The sequence below is a fragment of the Corythoichthys intestinalis genome, chromosome 18 (genome assembly GCF_030265065.1).
Source record: "Corythoichthys intestinalis isolate RoL2023-P3 chromosome 18, ASM3026506v1, whole genome shotgun sequence".
NCBI classification, from domain to species: Eukaryota; Metazoa; Chordata; class Actinopteri; order Syngnathiformes; family Syngnathidae; genus Corythoichthys; species Corythoichthys intestinalis.
Window position 1 is genome coordinate 36,305,451 of NC_080412.1, and position 20,958 is coordinate 36,326,408.

General features: G+C 39.0%; 1 protein-coding gene across 4 annotated transcripts; it reads left to right on the top strand.

The window, feature by feature from the left end:
- Positions 1-3,981: 3,981 nt before the first annotated feature.
- wasf3a (WASP family member 3a) lies at positions 3,982-20,320 on the top strand. Of its 4 annotated transcripts, XM_057821814.1 has the most exons (9): positions 3,982-4,122; positions 8,069-8,817; positions 13,843-13,996; positions 16,033-16,167; positions 16,257-16,410; positions 16,530-16,647; positions 17,577-17,761; positions 18,717-19,165; positions 19,244-20,320. In XM_057821814.1, the coding sequence occupies exons 3-9, from the start codon at positions 13,864-13,866 to the stop codon at positions 19,399-19,401; spliced, it is 1,332 nt and encodes a 443-aa protein (XP_057677797.1). In that variant the 5' UTR covers positions 3,982-4,122; positions 8,069-8,817; positions 13,843-13,863; the 3' UTR covers positions 19,402-20,320. The 4 variants fall into 4 exon arrangements, with proteins under 4 accessions (XP_057677797.1, XP_057677798.1, XP_057677796.1 ...); XM_057821815.1 differs by lacking the exon at positions 8,069-8,817 and having other exon boundaries at positions 3,996-4,122; positions 13,840-13,996; XM_057821813.1 differs by lacking the exons at positions 3,982-4,122; positions 8,069-8,817 and adding an exon at positions 8,873-9,297 and having other exon boundaries at positions 19,244-20,319.
- The last annotated feature ends 638 nt before the right edge of the window (positions 20,321-20,958 follow it).

Consider the following 20,958-nt stretch of genomic DNA (forward strand, 5'->3'; position numbering starts at 1 on the left):
ATATTTTTATTTCAGAATTTCTGGACACATCATTAGTAGTGTAGCTCAAAATCATTAGGTGTTTTGGTAATTAAATTACCACTAGCAACTCTTCATTCCTTGGTAAGCCAATAGCCAATAATGTGAGGATTTTCTTAAGAACTTGTCTTCAATTTAAGAGTCACCATACGTCATGGTTATATTCAGTTTATTGACATTAAACAGGCTCTCAAACACAAATCATAAATATGACATTTTCTTCTCATCTAAATGTTGTACCAGCTATAGCCAGCAGGCGGCACTATTGGTAGAGCAAAATGTATTCCCATGTTATAAAGCAGCGGGTGTAAAACTTTATACACTAAGTACAACCAAGAGAAAAAATCAGCATTGAGATGTTATTCCACAGAATATGATAATATTGTCACCTTATGAGCAGTTTTAACATTAACACTCTGCTTAATGATGATGATGTGGGGGTACATCTTATAATGGGGTTAATACCACTGATCTGAAGATTATTGCACCATTAAAAACACAGACACCCCCTAAGTGACATGTGCTCTTCCCGTGGCATGTCACCCAACATGAAAATAACCCACAAGAAAACAAAAATAACAGGCTTATGAGTATGTAATATGCACTGAAATGTTGATGTTCAGCTTTTATGATAACATTTTATTTTGGAATGCAATATTTAGTCATATTCATTGTACAGTAGAGGCCAAAAGTTTGGCCACACCTTGTCATTTGTGCGTTTTCTTTATTTTCATGACTACATTGTAAATTCTCACTGAAGGTAATAAAACTATGAATGAGCATGTGCGGAGTTACAGTGTATAACAAAAGTGCAGATTTCTGCAGATATTTAAGTATATCTTTTCATTGGACAACACTGATAAAATGACACTTTGACACAAAGAAAAGTAGTCCGTGTGCAGCTTATATAATAGAGTTAATTTATTTTCCCCTCAAAATAACTCAAAATATAGCCATTAATATCCAAACCCCTGGCAACAAAAGTGAGCACACCGCATGGTAACTACGTACATCCCTAAATGTCCAAATTGAGAACTGCTTGTCATTTTCCCTCCGAAATGTCATGTGACTCGTTACATGAGCGCTGTCAGCACAGTGTCATTTTGTCGGTGTTGTCCCATGAAAAGATATACTTAAATATCTGCAGAAATGCAAGGGGTGTACTCACTTTTGTGATACACTGTGTGTACTTAGCAAAAAAAGCGAAATAACTAAAAACAAGAAGAAAATCAGTATTTGAACACCCTGCTATTTTGCCAGTTCTCCCACTAAAAAAAAATCACAGAGGAGTCTGAAATTTTCAAAGTAGGTGCTTGTCCACTGTGAGACAGGTTATCTAAAAAGAAAAATCCAGAAATCACAATGCATGATTTTTTAACAATATATTTGTGTGATACAGCTGCAAATAGGTATTTGAACACCTGTCTATCAGCTAGAATTCTGACCCTGGAAGACTTATTAGTCAGCCTATTAAAAGTCCACCTTCACTCCATGTATTATTCTGAATCAGATGCAACTGTTTGAGGTCCATAGCTGCATAAATACACCTGTCAACCCCATACAATCAGTAAGACTCAAACTTGTAACATGGCCAAGACCAACGAGCTGTCCAAAGACACCAGAGACACCTCCACATGGCTGGAAAGGGCTACGGAGCAATTGCCAAGCAGTTTGGTGAAAAAAAGTCCCCTGTTAGAGCAATTATTAGAAAATAGAAGAAGCTAAACATGACGGTCAATCTCAATCTGAATGGAGCCCCAGGTAGGATGTCACCTCGTAGGGTCTCAGTGATTCTAAGAAAGGTGAGGAATCAGCCCAGAACTACATAACAGGAGTTGGTCAATGACCTGAAAAGAGCTGGGACCACTGCTTCCAAAGTTACTGTTGGTTAAACACTATGACGTCATGGTTTGAAATCATGCATGACACGGAAGGTTCCCCTGTTTAAACCAACATATGTCAAAGCCTGTCTTAAGTTTGCCTATGACCATTTGGATGATGCAGAGGAGTCATAGGAGAAAGTTTTGTGGTCAGATGAGAGAAACTTTTTGGTCACAACTCCACTAACCATCTTTGGAGGAAGAAGAATGATGAGTACTATCCCAAGAACACCATCCCAACTGTGAAGCATGGGGGTGGTAGCACCATGCTTTGGGTGTGTTTTTCTGTGCATGGGACAGGACGAGTGCACTGTATTAAAGAGAGCATGACTGGGGACCTGTATTGTGAGATTTTGGGGAACAACCTCTTTCCCTCAGTCAAAGCATTGAAAATGGGTTGTGGCTGGGTCTTCCAACATGACAATGATCCGAAGCACACAGCCAGGAAAACCAAGGAGTGGCTCCATAAGAAGCATAACAAGGTTCTAGCATGGCCTAGCCAGTCTTCAGACCTAAACCCAATAGAAAACCTTTGTAGGGAGCTCAAACTCTGTGTTTCTCAGCAACAGCCCAGAAACCCAACTGATCTAGAGAAAATCTGTGTGGCGGAGTGGGCTAAGATCTCTCCTGCAGTGTGTGCAAACCTCGTGAAAAAAATACAGAACACGTTTGACCTCTATAATTGCAAACAAAGGCTACTGTACCAAATATTAACATTCGTTTTCTCAGGTGTTCAAATACCGTATTGGCCCGAATATAAGACGGCCCTGATTATAAGACGACCCCCTCTTTTTTAAGACTCAAGTTTGAAAAAAGACTTTTTGAACACCAAATTAATTTTTATACAGACAATAATTACAGTACATCCGAAACATGATTATGACAATGTATTTGAGAGAAAAAGCATGTTAATTTGCCCCATTAAAATCTTAACATCTGAACATTAAAATATGTAAACTAAAGTGCAATCACATTCGTAAATGAATGGCTTCTGGTTTTTGAAATGGAAATAAACCAATCTATTGTGATAAAACAACAAAATTGCAATAACTGCATTAAACATCAAAGTGAAGTCTTACTGTAACTGTAGTCTTGAAACAAATATGAATAAGGAAAAACATTGCAATAAAATAATGCAAACTGGTTAAACTTGAGAGTAGCTGAGATCTGTCATGACAGAACATCGCTTCAATGATATCTGGCGCCATCTAGCGTCGTGAATGGGTATAATGTCAGTCTTATTTCAATGCAAAAAACACCGTCTTATATTCGGGCCAATACGGTACTTATTTGCAGCTGTATCACACAAATAAATCGTTTAAAAAATCATACATGCTGATTTCAGGATTTTTTCTTTTTAGGTTATCGCTCCCACAGTGGACATGCATCTACGATGAAAATTTCAGACCACTCCATGATTTCTACGTCGGAGAAAGTGCAAAATAGCAGGGCGCTCAAATACTTATTTTCTTCATTGTATAATATTTTAGTACCTTTAAAGTAGCCACCCCTTTGGTTTGATTACTTTTTTGCTCACTCTTGCCATTCTCTTGATGAGCTTCAAGAGGGAGTCACCTAAAATGTTTTTTGACTTGACAGGTATGCCTTTTCAGGGTTGATAAGTGGTGTATCCAAACTTTTGGCCTGTACTGTAACTCACTTGTATCCAGATCACTCGCACACAATAAGGCCTTGTACATTCCACTCATGCACTGCAATGTGATTCCAATTGTTTCCACGGCTGTCAATATCTTTCAGTGGATTCTGCAACTACTGTATTGAAACACTCAATATCTAAAAACAAGGTAAATCTGAACGAACATTCTTAATGTTAGATTACACAATGTATTTATGGAATAAACAGTCTACGTACTCTTTGTAGGTTTAAGAGTTTGACGATGTGCTACTTATAAAGATTTAAGCCTCGATATCTAGGTTACAATACTCCCTCCCACAATCCAGATGAGACCATCTGTGATGAAGGAGGGATGTATGTGTGTGTGCGTACGTGCTTGAGTGCGCGCGTGTCCATGTGATGCTTTTAAATCAAATAGCCTCTCCTTGCACTGTAAATCCAGGTCAACTACATTGAAGTATCAACTGATTGACTTATGTTTATGTTGAAGAATGGGCGATTATGAATAAGAACAAGATCAATTAAGCGGATATGTCGAAATGGACAAAATTATAGCATGGATAATACATTTTTGTATCAGTGCAACAGGTGAGCTCTACATCTGAAAAGGTATGGTACGAGATTAGAAGTCATAAAGTAAAAAATGCCGACTGAGTCGCCGTGATATGTGCTGAAAAACAGGTTCAGATTATTTCAACATTCTTAATTTCAGAGCGTTTCATGGGGAACGAGGGTATCTTTAACAGCTTCAGCTTTTTGTGTCACGTTGCAGATGAGAAAAAAATAATTGTTGGATGGATGGACGGACAGATGGTAGCTTGCTCCTTAACTCATGTTAGACCCCAATGCCTGGAGGACGTGGTCACAATACAGCCAAATGCAATTCTACCCTAACCCTAACCCTAACCCTTGGAATTTTGGCAAAGACTATTTAAGTATTATTATTAATTTAGCCATATTTTCATAAGAGGAGTTGGGGGGGGGGGGGGGGGGGCGAGGCCCCCCTGGTGGCCGAAAAGTGTCAGTGCATGTAATTGACTTTCCTATATATATAAAAGTTGTAAAGCAATAAAACAAACAACAAAAATAAATGAAATGAACAAAAATAGATATTTTTATAATGGGTCAAAATGATTTTTCCAACAGACCATGTGACGAGCACCTTAAATAGTCATTTGCTTTGCATATTATTTTCAACAACAACAAAAAATAGTGGAGGGCAATTTTATTTTTCAAATGATTTTTTTCTTTGTTTGAATTTTTTTTTTTTTTTTATTGAAGCAGCTTTTTGGGGGATTGAATGATTTAGACACAAATGTCACACAAAAAGATTTGCTAAAATCCAAGAATTTTTTTTTAAATGAAAAATTAAGTGTTCAAATGCAAATAATTGAGTCTCAAATATTTTTTCACATTCCAAAACTTGTCTTCTATGATTTAATTTTTTCTTTTTTTTAATTGAAGTGATTTTTCTTTTCAAAACATATATTTTTTGTTTGAAGCAATTTTTTGAGTGATTAATAAAGACACAAATGTTCTAGCCAAAATGTGGCCCAAACGCAAAACAACATTACTTCAGTCAAAAAAGTTGCTTCAACCAAAAAAAATGACTTCAGTCAAAAAAAAAAAAAAATCCAAAGAAAAATAGCATTCAAACGCATTTTTTTGAGTTTCAAATTTATTTTTGCATTCAAACACTTTTTTTTTTTTATTGAAGTCACTTTTTTATTGAAAATATATATTTTGATTCAACTTTTTTTTTTTTTTTTTTTTCTGATTGAAGCGACTTTTTATGGATCAAATAATGAAGACACAAATCTACCTCCATATGGCTTCGCCGAGGTGATACAATTTTTAACTGGGGTAACTACATTGGCACGACACCAGCGGGCATACCATATTCAATGGATGACGATCTTGGCAAAAACTATAGCTTTCCTAACCAGCCTGATTTAGAAATCCCCTCAAGAATGATGGGAAACAAAAAAACGCTCATTTTCAACTTATTATTATAAATATTCTTGTAAGTTATATTTATTGCTGACACTGCGTTTTGGGGTCATCAACATGATGTATTTTCATACATCTTTTTATCTGTAAAAAAAAAAAAAAAGCCACCACTCCCTAGTTCAAGAGGTGCAATAAAGGTCAACCTATATCAAGCATTACTGTAAAAAGTGAAGTAATCCTAAAAAAGTGACGTTAAAAGTATATAGCTGAAACGATTTGAGTACCTCGATTTTGAAAATTAATCGAGGAATTTTCTTTGGCTTGAGGAATCTTTTACTTTTGCCAGCTCTAAGCATGACATTTTACTACTTTTAATGCGGCACAACGCGTTGAAGTCACGTGCGTACAGGAAGACAGAGGCGGCGGATATATTTGATTTCAACCATGCATGAATATAGAGGTAACGACGAAGAAGCCGACGAAAGCAAAGAGAAAGGCACCAAGAAAAAGCAGAAAATATCAAAAGTGTGGGAGCATTTCAAGCTGGAGACCAAGGCGAGCACTGTTTCATGCGTTCACTGTAAAGGCCGAGTCATGCTTCCGCGTCAGACCTGCGCCGTCATCGAAGACCCGATTTACGACTCTGCGCTGTAGCCTCTCTGACTCCTTCTTTTTTTTCTGACTTCGCGTCGCGTCAACGCGTGTGACGTGGTGGAAATGGACTATGATTGGTCCGCTCAGACTGTATTGTGAGATTTTGGGGAACAACCTCCTTCCCTCAGTCAGAGCATTGAAGATGGGTTGTGGCTGGGTCTTCCAACATGACAATGATCCGAAGTACACAGCCAGGAAAACCAAGGAGTGGCTCCATAAGAAGCATAACAAGGTTCTAGCATGGCCTAGTCAGTCTTCAGACCTAAACCCAATAGAAAACCTTTGGAGGGAGCTCAAACTCTGTGTTTCTCAGCAACAGCTCAGAAACTGAGGCTTTTTGAACACCAAATTAATTTTTATACAGACAATAATTACAGTACATCTGAAACATGATTATAACAATATATTTGAGAGAAAAGGCATGTTATTTTGCCTCATTCAAATCTTAATATCTGAACATTGAAATATGTAAACTAAAGTGCAATCACATTCGTAAATGAATGGCTTCTGGTTTTTGAAATGTAAATAAACCAATCTATTGTGATAAAACAACAAAATTGCAATAACTGCATTAACCATCAAAGTGTAATCTAACTGTAATTGTGGTCTTGAAACAAATCTGAATAAGAAAAAACAATGCAATAAAATAATGCAAACTGGTTAAACTTGAGAGTAGCTGAGATCTGCCATGACAGAACATCGCTTCAATGATATCTGGTGCCATCTAGCGTCATGAATGGGTATAATGTCTAGACCGCGAATATAAGACGACCCCCACTTTTTCAGTCTTATTTCAATGCAAAAAACACCGTCTTATATTCGGGTATAGTCGTTTCCGGTTCAGTGCGAAATGACCGCCATTGTCAAGCATTATTTTTCTACACGCAAAAATGGACCAAGCCGACGAGAGTATGAACGAAGAGCAAGTATGACAACTTCTACAATGTCTCGTCAAGACATTATGAAGATTGCCAAATGGCAAGCAATTCGTGGGAGGAGATTGCTGAAAATATGGGGCTGGAGGTCAGCCAGCAATTGAATTTAAAAAAAAAAGAAGAACCACCGAGACAAGTACAGTATGTGTGTGTTCGGAATCGAATGGCCACACGAAGCGGTGACCCAAACGGCCAAAAACTGCCAGCTTTTTATCACTTTATGTCGTATATTTGGTTGGTGCACTTATTCATTTATTGTGTACATATGTTTGCTGTGAGTCTGACTTATTTACGTGTCACACTTCAAGTTAATGAAGAATAAAGCACAGGTTTGGTGTCAAAAGAGTTGTTTTGATGTTTAATTTTCAACAACAGACAGTTCACACACGATACATATTCACTTATTGAGATTGCTTCGGTGCTTTTATGATAACGTTAACATCAAGGCTTCCAACGCAGTTTGGGAAGTTCCATAGAGGGATGTCCACTGGCTGGTTATAGGACACGGCAAACAAATCGGGCTGGAAGGCTTTGCAGACCTCAGACAAAACTCTGGACGTAGCGCTCGACGCCAGTTTGAAGTTAGCCGCTACAGCTAGCTGGTTTCCACCCGAGGCTAGAAGTCTCTATGCGGCATCAAAAGTTGGACAGACCGCCTCCAAACTGTCTTCTGCGTCGCCTGCGCCTCAACATTTGTATGATCAATATTTATTCAATGTTGATGAGCTGAAGATCCAAATTCAAGCATTCCTTCTTGTATTGTTTATTTTTTCTCCGTTAAACTAGACAAGAGGAAGTCAACGAGCATGCCCCAAAACCGTACAAACATAACGCCACACCCCTCTAGTGGCTTGGCGGTGAATTACAGAGCAATGCATCACCAGGCTGGAGATCCATCGAATGTCAAATGACACCGTAGTCACTGCGCCGTCACCGCAACGCGGAAGCATAACTCAGGCTTAAGACAGCACTTGCATAACATTACTCTCACCCAGCCCCGGCTACCCATGGCCCCGCCGATGCTTCCGCACTCCCGGCTGAACCCCGCGACCGATGACCACGCCCGAAATCCGGGCCGGATGCCATCGCACGTCCCACCCGCCTAGCTCCTTCTCCACCAAAGGCACCCCGTTTACTCCAAGAGTGGAGGAGCAATACTCAAGACAAGGTAAAATTAAGTTTACGTAGCGCCATCATTGTCAGTGTTAGCTCAGTAATCAGTGATCGATAAAACACTACAGTGTATCACAAAAGTGAGTACACCCTTCGCATTTCTGCAGATATTTATATCTTTTCATGGGACAAAACTGGCAAAATGACACTTTGACACAATGAAAAGTAGTCTGTGTGCAGCTTATATAATAGAGTTAATTTATTTTTCCCTCAAAATGACTCAAAATACAGCCATTAATATCTAAAACCCCTGGCAACAAAAGTGAGTACACCCCTTAGAAACTACGCACATTCCTAAATGTCCAAATTGAGTACTGCTTGTCATTTTCCCTCCAAAATGTCATGTGACTCGTTACAGGAGTTCTGTCAGCATTGCTGCAGAGATTGAAGAGGTGCGGGGTCAGCCTGTTAGTGCTGAGACCATACGCCGCACTCTACATCAAATTGGTGTACATGGCTGTCACCCCAGGAGGAAGCCTCTTCTGAAGACGGTACACGAGAAAGCCTGCTGAAGACATGTCAACAAAGCGCATGGATAACTGGAACCATGTCCTATGGTCTGATGAGACGGGTGGGCTTTCGTGTGTACCGTCATATTAATTATGCACTTTGAAATTAATAAGAGTTGAAAAACTTTCTCACACCACTGAAAAGTGAAGTCTCTCAAACCCTCAGACTTCTTCAGTCAGACTGTCTCGAAAAATCTTGATTTAAACTGATGTCTTTGTCAATGGTACAAGGTTATAATTAGGCTTTGGGGGGGAAAGCACACAGGATGTCAGAGGTTTGCCATGCTTCCGAGGGATTGGCCGATCCAGTAAATCTGCTGAGTAAATCCCCTCATGTTGTGATTTAGACTGAGAGGTCATGTTGTCACAGTGCATTCCGTCGGGCTCAAATGACTCGAGTATCTACCTGGCACACGGCAGCAGAGAGGATTACAAAACTGTTTTTAATTTTTTGAATTAAAGATACAAGGGAGTCCCCTCCTCCGTCCGGCGCGCTGGTGAAAATTCAACAAAGAGCATACTTAATGCTGACAGCAATATAGGTAGGTTATTACTTTCAGCTTTTGTGTGTGTGCGGGCATTACCTATGGTATTTGAGAGCTTTACGGTCATTTTCAGAGGGTTTTTATATGTTGTAATTTCAGTGTATTGGTTAGCTAGCATAGTATGTTGTGCAATTAATTGTGGGTTGTTCACAGTCATAGACTTCATAATGATACTGATAGGACATGTGGTGCCAGGCCGATTGATAGGCGGCTTGCATTGTTGGCAGGGCCGTCAAAGCTGATAGTGGAATCACAGACAAAGAGCTTTTTTTGTTGAAAATTCTTGTGAATAAATGCTTAAATCCCTGAATTCTTTATAGATATGGACGGAAAACAGTCTCGATTCTTGGTTAAAAGCAAAACAAAACAAAAAGTGCAGTTAGCATTTATTTTACGTAAATATGTCGAAGTATAATGCTAGTCTGTTAGTCAATGTGGCGGCTGCCATATCTAAACAGAGCTTTTCCGGTGAAATTTCTTGTGAATAAATGCTTAAATCCCTGAATTCTTTATAGATATGGATGTAAAACAGTCTCGATTCTTGGTTAAAAGCAAAAAAAAAAAAAAAAAAAGTGCAGTTAGCATTTATTTTACATAAATATGTCCAAGTCTGATGCTAGTCTGTTAGTCAATGTGGCGGCCGCCATACGCAAATAGAGCTTTTCCGGTGAAATTTCTTTTGAATAAATGCTTAAATCCCTGAATTCTTTATAGATATGGACGTAAAACAGTCTCGATTCTTGGTTAAAAGCAACAACAAAAAAAGTGCAGTTAGCATTTATTTTTCGTAAATATGTCCAAGTATGATGCTAGTCTGTTAGTCAATGTGGCGGCTGCCATATCTAAACAGCTTTTCCGGTGAAATTTCTTGTGAATAAATGCTTAAATCCCTGAATTCTTTATAGATATGGACGTAAAACAGTCTCGATTCTTGGTTAAAAGCAACAAAACAAAAAAAAGTGCAGTTAGCATTTATTTTACGTAAATATGTCCAAGTATGATGCTAGTCTGTTAGTCAATGTGGCGGCTGCCATATCTAAACAGAGCTTTTCCGGTGAAATTTCTTGTGAATAAATGCTTAAATCCCTGAATTCTTTATAGATATGGACGTAAAACAGTCTCAATTCTTGGTTAAAAGCCAAAAAAAAAAAAGTGCAGTTAGCATTTATTTTACGTAAATATGTCCAAGTCTGATGCTAGTCTGTCAGTCAATGTGGCGGCCGCCATACGCAAATAGAGCTTTTCTAGTGAAAATTCTTGTGAATATATGGCGGAAAACACTCAGGTGACTTGACTTTCCGCTCTGAGACCCCCAATTTGGTCAAATTTCAAAATTTGCTGATGTGCATGTGTGATACATCATTGGAAAGCTTAAAATCTCCGTTTTCTGGGGGAAGAAAAATTTTGGACAGGAGGGCTTTTTTTTTTTTTTTTTTTTTTTTTTTTTATGTTTTTTAAACAGCAAAACCCTATCCGGAGGTGAGAGCACGCGAGAGCAGAATTACAGACGCCATGACTTAAACGAGATATTATCGTGTACTTACTTTGTTTCGATCCAAAACACTCCATGCCACATGGCCACAGCTGGATTTTTGGGGGATTTTATGAGTGAAACATGGTAATATAACAAGGGTCGCGATGCAGAAATCGCAGACATCAAGGAGTGGTTGAGATTTTCTTTTTCATATATTTACCCTTTTAAACTTTTTTTTTTTTTTCAATTTTTCTTTGTTTGGATAGATTATTAATTATCTAACATATCGGAGAAAATGTGACAGCCTTTTTTTCATTGTGACGTCGTGTGTTTAAAACTTTAAAATATGCAACGAATAATTTTTTAACCCTTTAACAGCTAAGCCAATTTTGGCCGAATTTGCATGCATTTGATGTTGCCTTTATATTTCCAAGAAAAAATTGTTCACAATGGCCAAGTTGGGTCCCTTTTTTCAGGACACCTTGAACTTCATGTCCAAAATGTTGTTTTCTTCACTGACCAATTATAATCCACATTTTGGACCCAAAAAGACAAAAAAATCCCAAAATATGTTTTCAAAATTTGTAATGTTGGTGTCACATTGACAACCAAACATGCTCGACCAACCGTTTTGAAGCTTGATAATATTTATTCAACTTGTTATGATAAACATTCAATAGAAAAAAATAAGATTGAATAGTTTTATGTTTGACTATTCAACACAAACAGCGGGTATGGGCAAAGGTGTTTTTGGCCTTTACACATACTATGGTCAAAACAGGTTATATACAGTGCAAAATAGTGAGGAAAAAAATTATATATATCATCTAACACAAAAAGGGTTTGGAGGATATCTCTTTGTGAAGTTAGGTATTATACCCATCACCTTATCTAAAGTATACGCAAATGCAATCAAGCTTATCGAACACACATCTATATAAAAAACGAAAAGATTCATAGTGAAAAAAAATATATATATAACATTGAAAAAAAGTTTTTTTTAAAAATATTGACAAGTAGTTTAGTTCAATTATTTCAGGCATGCGACCCGATAAAGTTTTTTTTTTTTTTTTTTGCGCACTCAAAGTTTGTTTTTGAATAGGTCACTGAGCTGCGTCACATAGAACGTCACACAGCCTACTCTTCTGCCGTTTGAGCGCTGCTGTCACTTCTACTCGCCGAGACGCCGACTAATCTGAGGAAAACGACAAATACAGCTCATCCTATTCCTTGACTTGATGAAAAAATGCATTAGCTTGCGCTAAATTTAGTTTTCGATTCATTCTGCACGTTTCAAAGTCGCTCGCGCAATCCAACCGGTGTTCATGCCTCCTTTTCCTTATTTGCCGCCTAGCTCGGCAATTTATTAAAAATGTTCACATTCGGTTCGTCCTTCTTGACATCACAACGGATATTGGGATATGTAGTCTTTTGTGCTGCTTTCGGTTTTGAAAAAGGACAAGAAAAGATGGAAATATGGAGATAGATACATGGTACATGCAGCGTTTTGATGCATATTTATGCGTGCAATAAGACTATAAAACTCAAATGACATTATCTCCCGTTTTTCTTGGTCGATTGACTTCAAATAAAAACTGGTGTGGACATCAACTTCCGCACTTTCAAATGAGACCAACCAGCGGCACGTGGGTGGCGTAATTACAGCGTGACGAAGCTTCAAAGATGACATGCGTAAACGCGTCGCTGCCGACACGTTCCGTGTTAAAGGGTTAAAGTCTTTTTTTTTTTTTTTAAACAAAATATTAGACATCAATTAATGATTCTAAGCTTAAAATGATATACATTTTGAATAATAAATATAATTAATTACCTTCGTTTTATGGCTGGGTTGAAACAAAAGCAGTTGCGCGACGTCTGTAAACTGGGATTTCCGGGATAAAACGGACTAATTAAAAATAGTTCGGGGGCCTAGGCGCCATGAATTTGCTATGGCAGCATTTAGACATATTGTTCTATCAAACGCAACAGTTGTTTTGGCTTAAAATACAGCAATTTCTTTTAAAGAGGAGTGCAAGAGCAGAAACTGCTTTTTCAGTCTTGTCTGTGTTTTCCGCCATATGCTTAAATCCCTGAATTCTTCATAGATATGGACGTAAAACAGTCTTGATTCTTGGTTAAAAGCAAAAACTTGCAGTTAGCATTTATTTTACGTAAAGCTTTTCAGGTGAAAATTCTTGTGAATCAATGCTTAAATCCAATAATTCTTTATAGGTATATAGGTAAAACATTTCTCAATTATTTGTTAAAAGAGCAAAAAAACGGGCAGCTAGCATTTCATTTACGTAAATATGTGGAAGAATAATGCTAGTCCATAGCGGTTAATTTCTCCCACTGATTTTTTTCACAAACTATTAAAATGCATGCATGGTACGAAAAATATAATAATTACCTTGAATCCTCAACCAATTTACTCCTGAGACAATCCTTCCTGTTTGTATGCGGTACACCTTTCACATTTTTTCAACCTAAATCTGGTGTTAGATCGCTGCATGTGTTGGATCTGCGAATAACTGAAGCGGATTGTAGGACGGCCCCCTCTTTGAAGGCGTTGCGCAGTGGCTGACGGATGTGACACGTTAATACAATTATAAAGTCTATGGTACAGTATATTTAGAAAACAAATGGAAAAGGTCTGTATTGGCTACTGAATAGGTCAAAAAAATATCAAGATTTGTGACTTCAGCAGTAGTTGGTTCATTAAAATGTAGTCATTAATGTTTTTATGGATATTTCAAATGATAAATTAAAGAATTATGAGCAGCATGAAGTGTCACTGATGGTGTAGCAACACTTTTTCCTGACTTTGGTGCAAGCATTATCCACATTTTAACTGTTGTTTTTACATAGTCTACAAAAGGTACTGCTCATCCTTCCATTTTAAACATCAGATGTCACCTTCGGTTAGTCAGTAGTTAAGTTGGAATAGCAGCTAAATAGGTTGATTCATATTTTTGTTTCAGCGATGGGGAGTCGTTTTATCAAAGGAATGTTAGGTTTAGTTTTACAGGTAATCTACTAACCCTGATGTCTATATTTTTTTCCAGCAGGACATGATGTGAGACGGTGTGATGCCTTTGATCAGGAGAGCCATTGAACCTCGGCACCTGTGCCAAACTGCAGTGCCCACCGGGATTGATAGCGAGCTGGAATGTGTGAACAACAACACCTTGTCATCAGTCATCCGTCAACTCAGTAGTCTGAGTAAGATACTCAGAGTTTCGTGGACTGGTGCTTGTTTGACCCGATTCGAGCTGCTTTCCAACAAGTCAAATTTTGTGCCTCAGCATGTCACACACAAAGAGAACTGCTGCAATATGACAAGCAGAGAAATATGAACAGGCTATTTTTGGAAACAAATTTACACTTGAGTTGGACATCTGGTTTATAGTCACTGACACACACATACAAGTGCTCAATATGAATGTGATGGGATTTAGAGAAGTTATGGGGTTTTAGAGCTTACTGCGGAGCTTGCAAAGGCAGATAAGATGGAGAATGGGTGGGTGGGAACACAAAGCCATTCTAATAACATATAAGTCTCTCTGCTGTTCTTAATGTTTGGTTGAGAAAGGATCACGTGGGGCTTCTGTAATCTACACAGATGAATTGGATTTAGAAAAGTATATTTTTAAAAATTGTATAGTGCACACTCAATCTAGGGAAGAGTATAAAACTGATGGATACTGTAAAATACATAGTGTATATTGAGAGGTGTTAGTCTAGCAATTTGTTTTTCGTATATTCAACTCTACTAATTGATACAGTGAGGAAAATAAGTATTTAGTCAATCACTAATTGTGCAAGTTCTCCCACTTGAAAATATTAGAGAGGCCTGTAATTGTCAACATGGTTAAACCTCAACCATAAGAGACAGAATGTGGGGAAAAAAACAGAAAATCACATTGTTTGATTTTTAAATAATTTATTTGCAAATCATGGTAGAAAATAAGTATTTGGTCAACACCAAAAGTTCATCTCAGTACTTTGTTATTTACTCTTTGTTGGCAATAACGGAGGCTAAATGTTTTCTGTAACTCTTCACAAGCTTTTCACACACTGTTGCTGGTATTTTGGCCCATTCCTCCATGCAGATCTCCTCTAGGGCAGTGATGTTTTAGGGGCTGTCGTTGGGCAACACAGACTTTCAACTCCCTTCGCAGATTTTCTATGGGGTTGAGACCTGGAGACTGGCTAGGCCACTCCAGGACCTTGAAATGCTTCTTACGAAGAGACTCCTTTGTTGCACTGGCTGTGAGTTTGGATCATTGTCATGCTGAAAGACCCAGCCACGTCTCATCTTCAATGCCCTTGCTGATGGAAGGAGATTTTCTCTCAAAATCTCTCGATACATGGCCCCATTCATTCTTTCCTTTACACAGATCAGTCGTCCTGGTCCCTTTGCAGAAAAAACAGCCCCAGAGCATGATGTTTCCACCTCCATGCTTCACAGTGGGTATGGTGCAATTCAGTATTCTTTTTCCTCCAAACAAGAGAATCTGTGTTTCTACCAAAAAGTTCTATTTTGGTTTCATCTGAGCATAACACATTTTCCCAGTCCTCTTCTGGATCATCCAAATGCTCTCTAGCAAACCGAAGACGGGTCTGGACGTGTACTTTCTTCAGCAGGGGGACACGTCTGGCAGTGCAGGATTTGAGTCCCAGGCGGCACATTGTGTTACTAATAGTAGCCTTTGTTACTGTGGTCCCAGCTCTCTGTAGGTCATTCATTAGTTCCCCCCGTGGGGTTCTGGGATTTTTGCTCCCCATTCTTGTTATCATTTTGACGCCACGGGGTGAGGAGGGAGTTGAAAGTCCGTGTTGCCCAACGACATCCCCAAAACATCGCTGCTCTAGAGGAGATTTGCATGGATGAATGGGCCAAAATACCAGCAACAGTGTGTGAAAAGCTTGTGAAGAGTTACAGAAAACGTTTGGCCTCCGTTATTGCCAACAAAGGGTACATTAACTACTGTAAGTATTGAGATGAACTTTTGGTATTGACCAAATACTTATTTTTCACCATGATTTGCAAATAAATTCTTTAAAAATAAAACAATGTGATTTTCTGGGGGGGGGGGGGGGGGGGGTCCACATTCTGTCTCTCATGGTTGAGGTTTACCCATGTTGACAATTACAGGCCTCTCTAATATTTTCAAGTGGGAGAACTTGCTCAATTAGTGGTTGACTAAATACTTATTTGCCCCACTGTATTCTGCGGACTCTTGCTGTGATTTTAGGTAAACATGCAGAAAATGTATTTGGTGATCTTTTTGATGAAGCCAACACATTTTATACACGCGCAAACTCTCTCCAAGACCGTATTGACCGCTTGGCTATCAAAGTCACTCAGCTTGACTCCAGCGTGGAAGAAGGTTGGTTGCATGTTTTTGTTTTTGCATTGTTTGGGAGCTAGGGGGTTAAATTCTCATCTCACATTTTACGCAATGCTATTGTTTTGCAGTCTCTCTTCAGGCCATAAACTTGAGGAAAGCATTTAAAAGTTCCAACATCCAGGATCAGCAGGTGTTGTCCAAAGGCAGCACTCCAAGCTCAGTGACTGACATGTATGAGAACAGCGACCGACCTCCTCCTCTGAGAGACCTCACTGATTACAGGTACTACAACAGTATTATTTAAAACATGTGCCTTAGCTTACAAATGTTTGGGGAACACTAATATAGTTAACTGGTTAACAAACAGAAAAACACAAGGTTGTTTTCTTCTTTTAAAACAGAGAGGATGGCAGTGATGCAATGAAGTTCTACTCAGACCCATCTTACTTTTTTGACTTGTGGAAGGAGAAAATGCTGCAGGACACCGAAGACAAGAGGAAAGAAAGGAGAAGGCAGAGAGTGAGAAAATACACCATATTTTATTCCCCTTTGCCTCATACTGACTGACCAAAATGGCTGCCTTTAAAAAGATAATCCTCTCTTTAGACGGACATTATGTTTAAGATGATTGACAAACCAAGAGTTGTAGTAACATGTTGCAAGCATGGTCACCAAACAAATTCACATTTTCAAGGGAACCTCGGACATTAAGACTTGTAGGCTCTAATAAGTCACAATTGTTCTGTTTCACTAAAATACGGTATTAGAAAAACATATGCATCTGTAGGTTCCATGAGAAAAAAAAACAGGATTTAGCAAGGGTTATAGATATTAGAGTGCTTATTACACATATTCATTTTGACTTTGGTTTTTATAAATTTGAAAAAAAAAGGTTTCATTAGGACCTTATTTTTCAAATTTCGGGATTCTCTGATAATTGCTTCATGTTGCAGGTATTTAAGGGATAATATGTAGTACATGTTTTGACCTACGGAGGGTGCCATGTTTTATGGACGCTCGGGGTGATGACGTAGATGTTTCACCGGTGTAGCACATTTTGGCAGCGTTTTTTCTACTCTCGTCTCGTTTCATCCCGTCTTTTCTGTTCATTTTGCTTTGGCTGCTCGTTTTATGAAATATCGACGATGCCGTCATGCTCATTGATACTCCTCTCGGGTTCAATTTGAAAGGGTTGAACAGATGACACGTTTATGTCGCTAGAGTCATACTCTAGAAGCCCGGCAACATAACCATGTGACATCACCGCCCTGCGACGTCAACAAAAATAGCGACCTACTAGTTAAACTAATTTTACAAATTGTACAACAACGAAAACTTCAAGAAGGGTTTCATTATCAACTTGTTTTAACTCACAATAACGTTGATCTTTTAAGTACTACAAGTCTTTCTATCCGTGGATCCCTTTAATGAATTTACTCTCCATTCAGGAGCAAAAACGATGCGTGGAAAGCAGTACTCTCCAGCGCCAGGTGAAGAAGGTGAGAAAGGCTCGAAACCGCAGACACGAGTGGAACATGATGGCCTTCGATAAAGAGCTACGACCAGATCACCGCCATCCTCAAACCCTGCGAAGAGGAGCATCTTCCGAGGGCTCCCTCTCCCCAGAGGGCAGGTTTGTTAAATGTCACCATTTTGTGACCTTTTATCAATGATTCTCTACAAAAAAGGCAAGAATGTTCACAATAACATACGTACATTGCTTTCCGAAATTTCCAGGTTCGCGGTGAATCAGTAACAGGCACACTTTTGCTCAATAGACGATGTTTATTGATTAAAAAATGCAGAATAAATGAGACTTATTGATTACAATCCCACAAGAGCAAGCAATAAGCATCAAAAACAAGGGTAACGATGACGCTAGATTTGAGTTTGTCAATCCCAGAATCCCCGCGCTACGTTATAGCACAACCAGGTGTTCCTTGGCAATACAAATCGCTCACCGTGACAAATGAGCCGGAGCCAACACTCCGGTTAGGCGGCGAAGGAACAAAGCCAGGCGATCCGTACGTGACCCGCTGGCGGACTTCATGGGTCGCCCGGAAATGTCCGGTTTTTGTAGGGACGCACCCCACGGAGGCGGAGAGGCCAACCTTCGTCTCCGAGCGGCGCGGCCCTGCCCAATGACAAACATTAAAGCTACTTTTGGTTCAGCCCCCTTGAAAAAGGGCTTTTCACATGGGACAAATGAGCTGTGCTGCAACAGATGCAACAAATGGTAAATATTATGGGTGCAAAACAAGTTATCTCGTTAGATTCCCTTCTAGCTATGGGATCCAGGTGTGTAACTATGGGACCCAGGCGTGTAATATAACAATACTATGGTGCAAAACAAGTTATCTCGTGAGATTCCCTACTCAAGCGCGTCTCCTAACTATGGGAACAAGGTGAAAAACAATAGAAGTTGTTCACAGACATAAAAGCAATAGAAGTTGTTACAAGCTACGTATGTCACAGAAGCAATCATACATCACAAAAGCATAATGTAATATTTTCCCCCATCATACATAAAGCTGCAATTTATATTTCCGAGCTGCAAATCATGTGTTGCTTTCTTTTTGTTCTTCTAGACCTGACCTTCCAGACTATCCCACCCCTCCTGTGCCAGGCAACAGTGCTTCTAACAAAATCAAGTCACATGGGAACGGGCAGCTCTCCCCACCAGCCGAGCACGAATACCACAGTATTGACGTCAACTACAATATAACAGCAGTCGAAGTTCAGACTGCAGACCCTCCATCTGCCCAAAGCCTGCATATAGCTTCAACCAAGACACCCTTTGCTTTCCCCCCAGCAGCAGTGAATAATGGAGCCCCTATACACGTTGGCACAGGTTTCCCACTTCCGCCCGTGCCTCCTCTGAGACCTTGCATGGCACCTCCACCACCAGGTCCCCCTCCTCCACCTCTTCCTCCCCCGGCTGTCCCACTACAACTTTCAGCCCTCCGTGGAAACACTGGAGCTGAAGTACAACCAGTCAGAGATGTCAGGAGTGACCTGCTATCTGCAATCCGCATGGGTGAGTGCAGATCTTCCTCAGTGGGTGGTTAATTCGTTTGAGATTATATACAATTCTATTTCCGTTTATGGAAATTAGGCATCCAGTTGAAAAAAGTGCAAGAGCAGCAGGAGTTGCAGAGTAAGCATGACCCCGTCGGGAATGACGTGGCCACCATCCTTTCACGGCGCATTGCAGTGGAGTACACGGACTCTGATGACGACTCAGAACTGGATGACAATGAATGGTCGGACTGACTGCTGTGAGGCGTCATTGAACCTTCGGTGCGACTAAAAACATTTTTAAGAGTACTGTATTTTTCAAACTATCAAGCATACCGCATTATAAAGTGCATTAGTGCATAAATGTAAAGCATTTGTTCTTTTTCTTTTAACATTGTAATTAATGTTTTATTTATCAATGAATTATTGGTTTTATTTATTGGTTTGATGAATGCTGTATGTGTGTCTTGAAAGGTTGAAGGTCATAACGCACAAACAGAATTTTGGGGAAAAAAAGGATTTTAAGTGCGCCATAAAGTCCGAAAAATATGGTGTATGACTTTATAATATTGTGGCGTCATTATTCATGTGTGTTTTCTCATCTTTGGATAAAAACTCACAACAAGGAAATCTCCGAGAACAAGAGCGTCTTGTTTCTTCTGATACACAATTCGGACTCCTAAATCAAGGCCAACTTTTTCAGTTAAAATATACCAAATTCCCCATGGCATTTTCCTCTTCTTGATTATTCAAGGCATGGAGTACAATTGAACACACCATTTAGTAAACCTTAATTCGTAAAAGGAGTGTATATGAATGTTTAAATAAATGCCCAATGCTTTTTGAGACACGTCTTCAAGGACCAACATGAAAATTCATTAATGACTGCTGCAATAATTAAATGTTCCTATTTTTGTAATATTTTTTATGCCACAAATTACCTGTTGTTGTATGTCTGACACATCTTTATATTTGTTTGTAATTACTGTCATAATGCACTATGGACACTTGGACAGTCTCCCTACCTTTCATTCCAAATCTTTTTTTTTTTTTTTTTTTTTTTTTTTTTTTTTGTAATATTATTACATAGACATATAACACACACACACGAAAAAACAGAACTGCAATATTGCAGCACTGGCTGGAATTGTTACTCAATAAAATGAATCAAATAATGCTACGCAAGATAAATGGCATTTATTTATGAAACAATCCTTATTTTAATAAACTGCAATGGGAAAAAACAATATGTCAAATAATTACAGGAGTCAAGTGAAGCATCCGTAACTCTGAGGGTGCTCTATAAATCTAAGCTATTAATAATATAATTATTTTTATTCACAATGGTTTTGTGAAACAAAACATCAGCAGTGGGATGTACTTGAATTTAGTACATGAATAGAGCGCCCAAAAATTATATAAATACTTTTTTTTTTTTTTTTTTTTTTTTTTAAACTGTATAACAACATTAGCCTGGTACACCAGACTCAACGCTGTTCCAGCTATTGTGTCTGGCCACCCTTCCCACTGAAACAATTTCCAGGGCGGAGCAAGCCACAGCATACAGACAGCGGAGTGGACCAATCAGCGACGGGCATACGTGACGTTAGAAAAATGGCGACTTCAGGATGACGGACTTGCGCGCGGAAGTAAACATACGAAGAGAGCGGAGTTTATTCGACATGGCTAGCGCGAGACAGATTGTTGTCAGTGACTCGTGTCGATGTGTTTTTGGTCATTTAAAACTGATTTTACCGTGGATTGGAACATATTCTCGGCTCTGCCGTTCACCGTCTGTGTTGCTGAAGGGAC

Coding starts and splice junctions, on each gene's coding strand:
- wasf3a (XM_057821814.1), top strand. CDS start 13,864: ATGCCTTTGATCAGGAGAGCCATTGAACCTCGGCACCTGTGCCAAACT. Junction 13,997..16,032: donor CCGTCAACTCAGTAGTCTGA/GTAAGATACTCA, acceptor CTGTGATTTTAG/GTAAACATGCAGAAAATGTA. Junction 16,168..16,256: donor TGACTCCAGCGTGGAAGAAG/GTTGGTTGCATG, acceptor ATTGTTTTGCAG/TCTCTCTTCAGGCCATAAAC.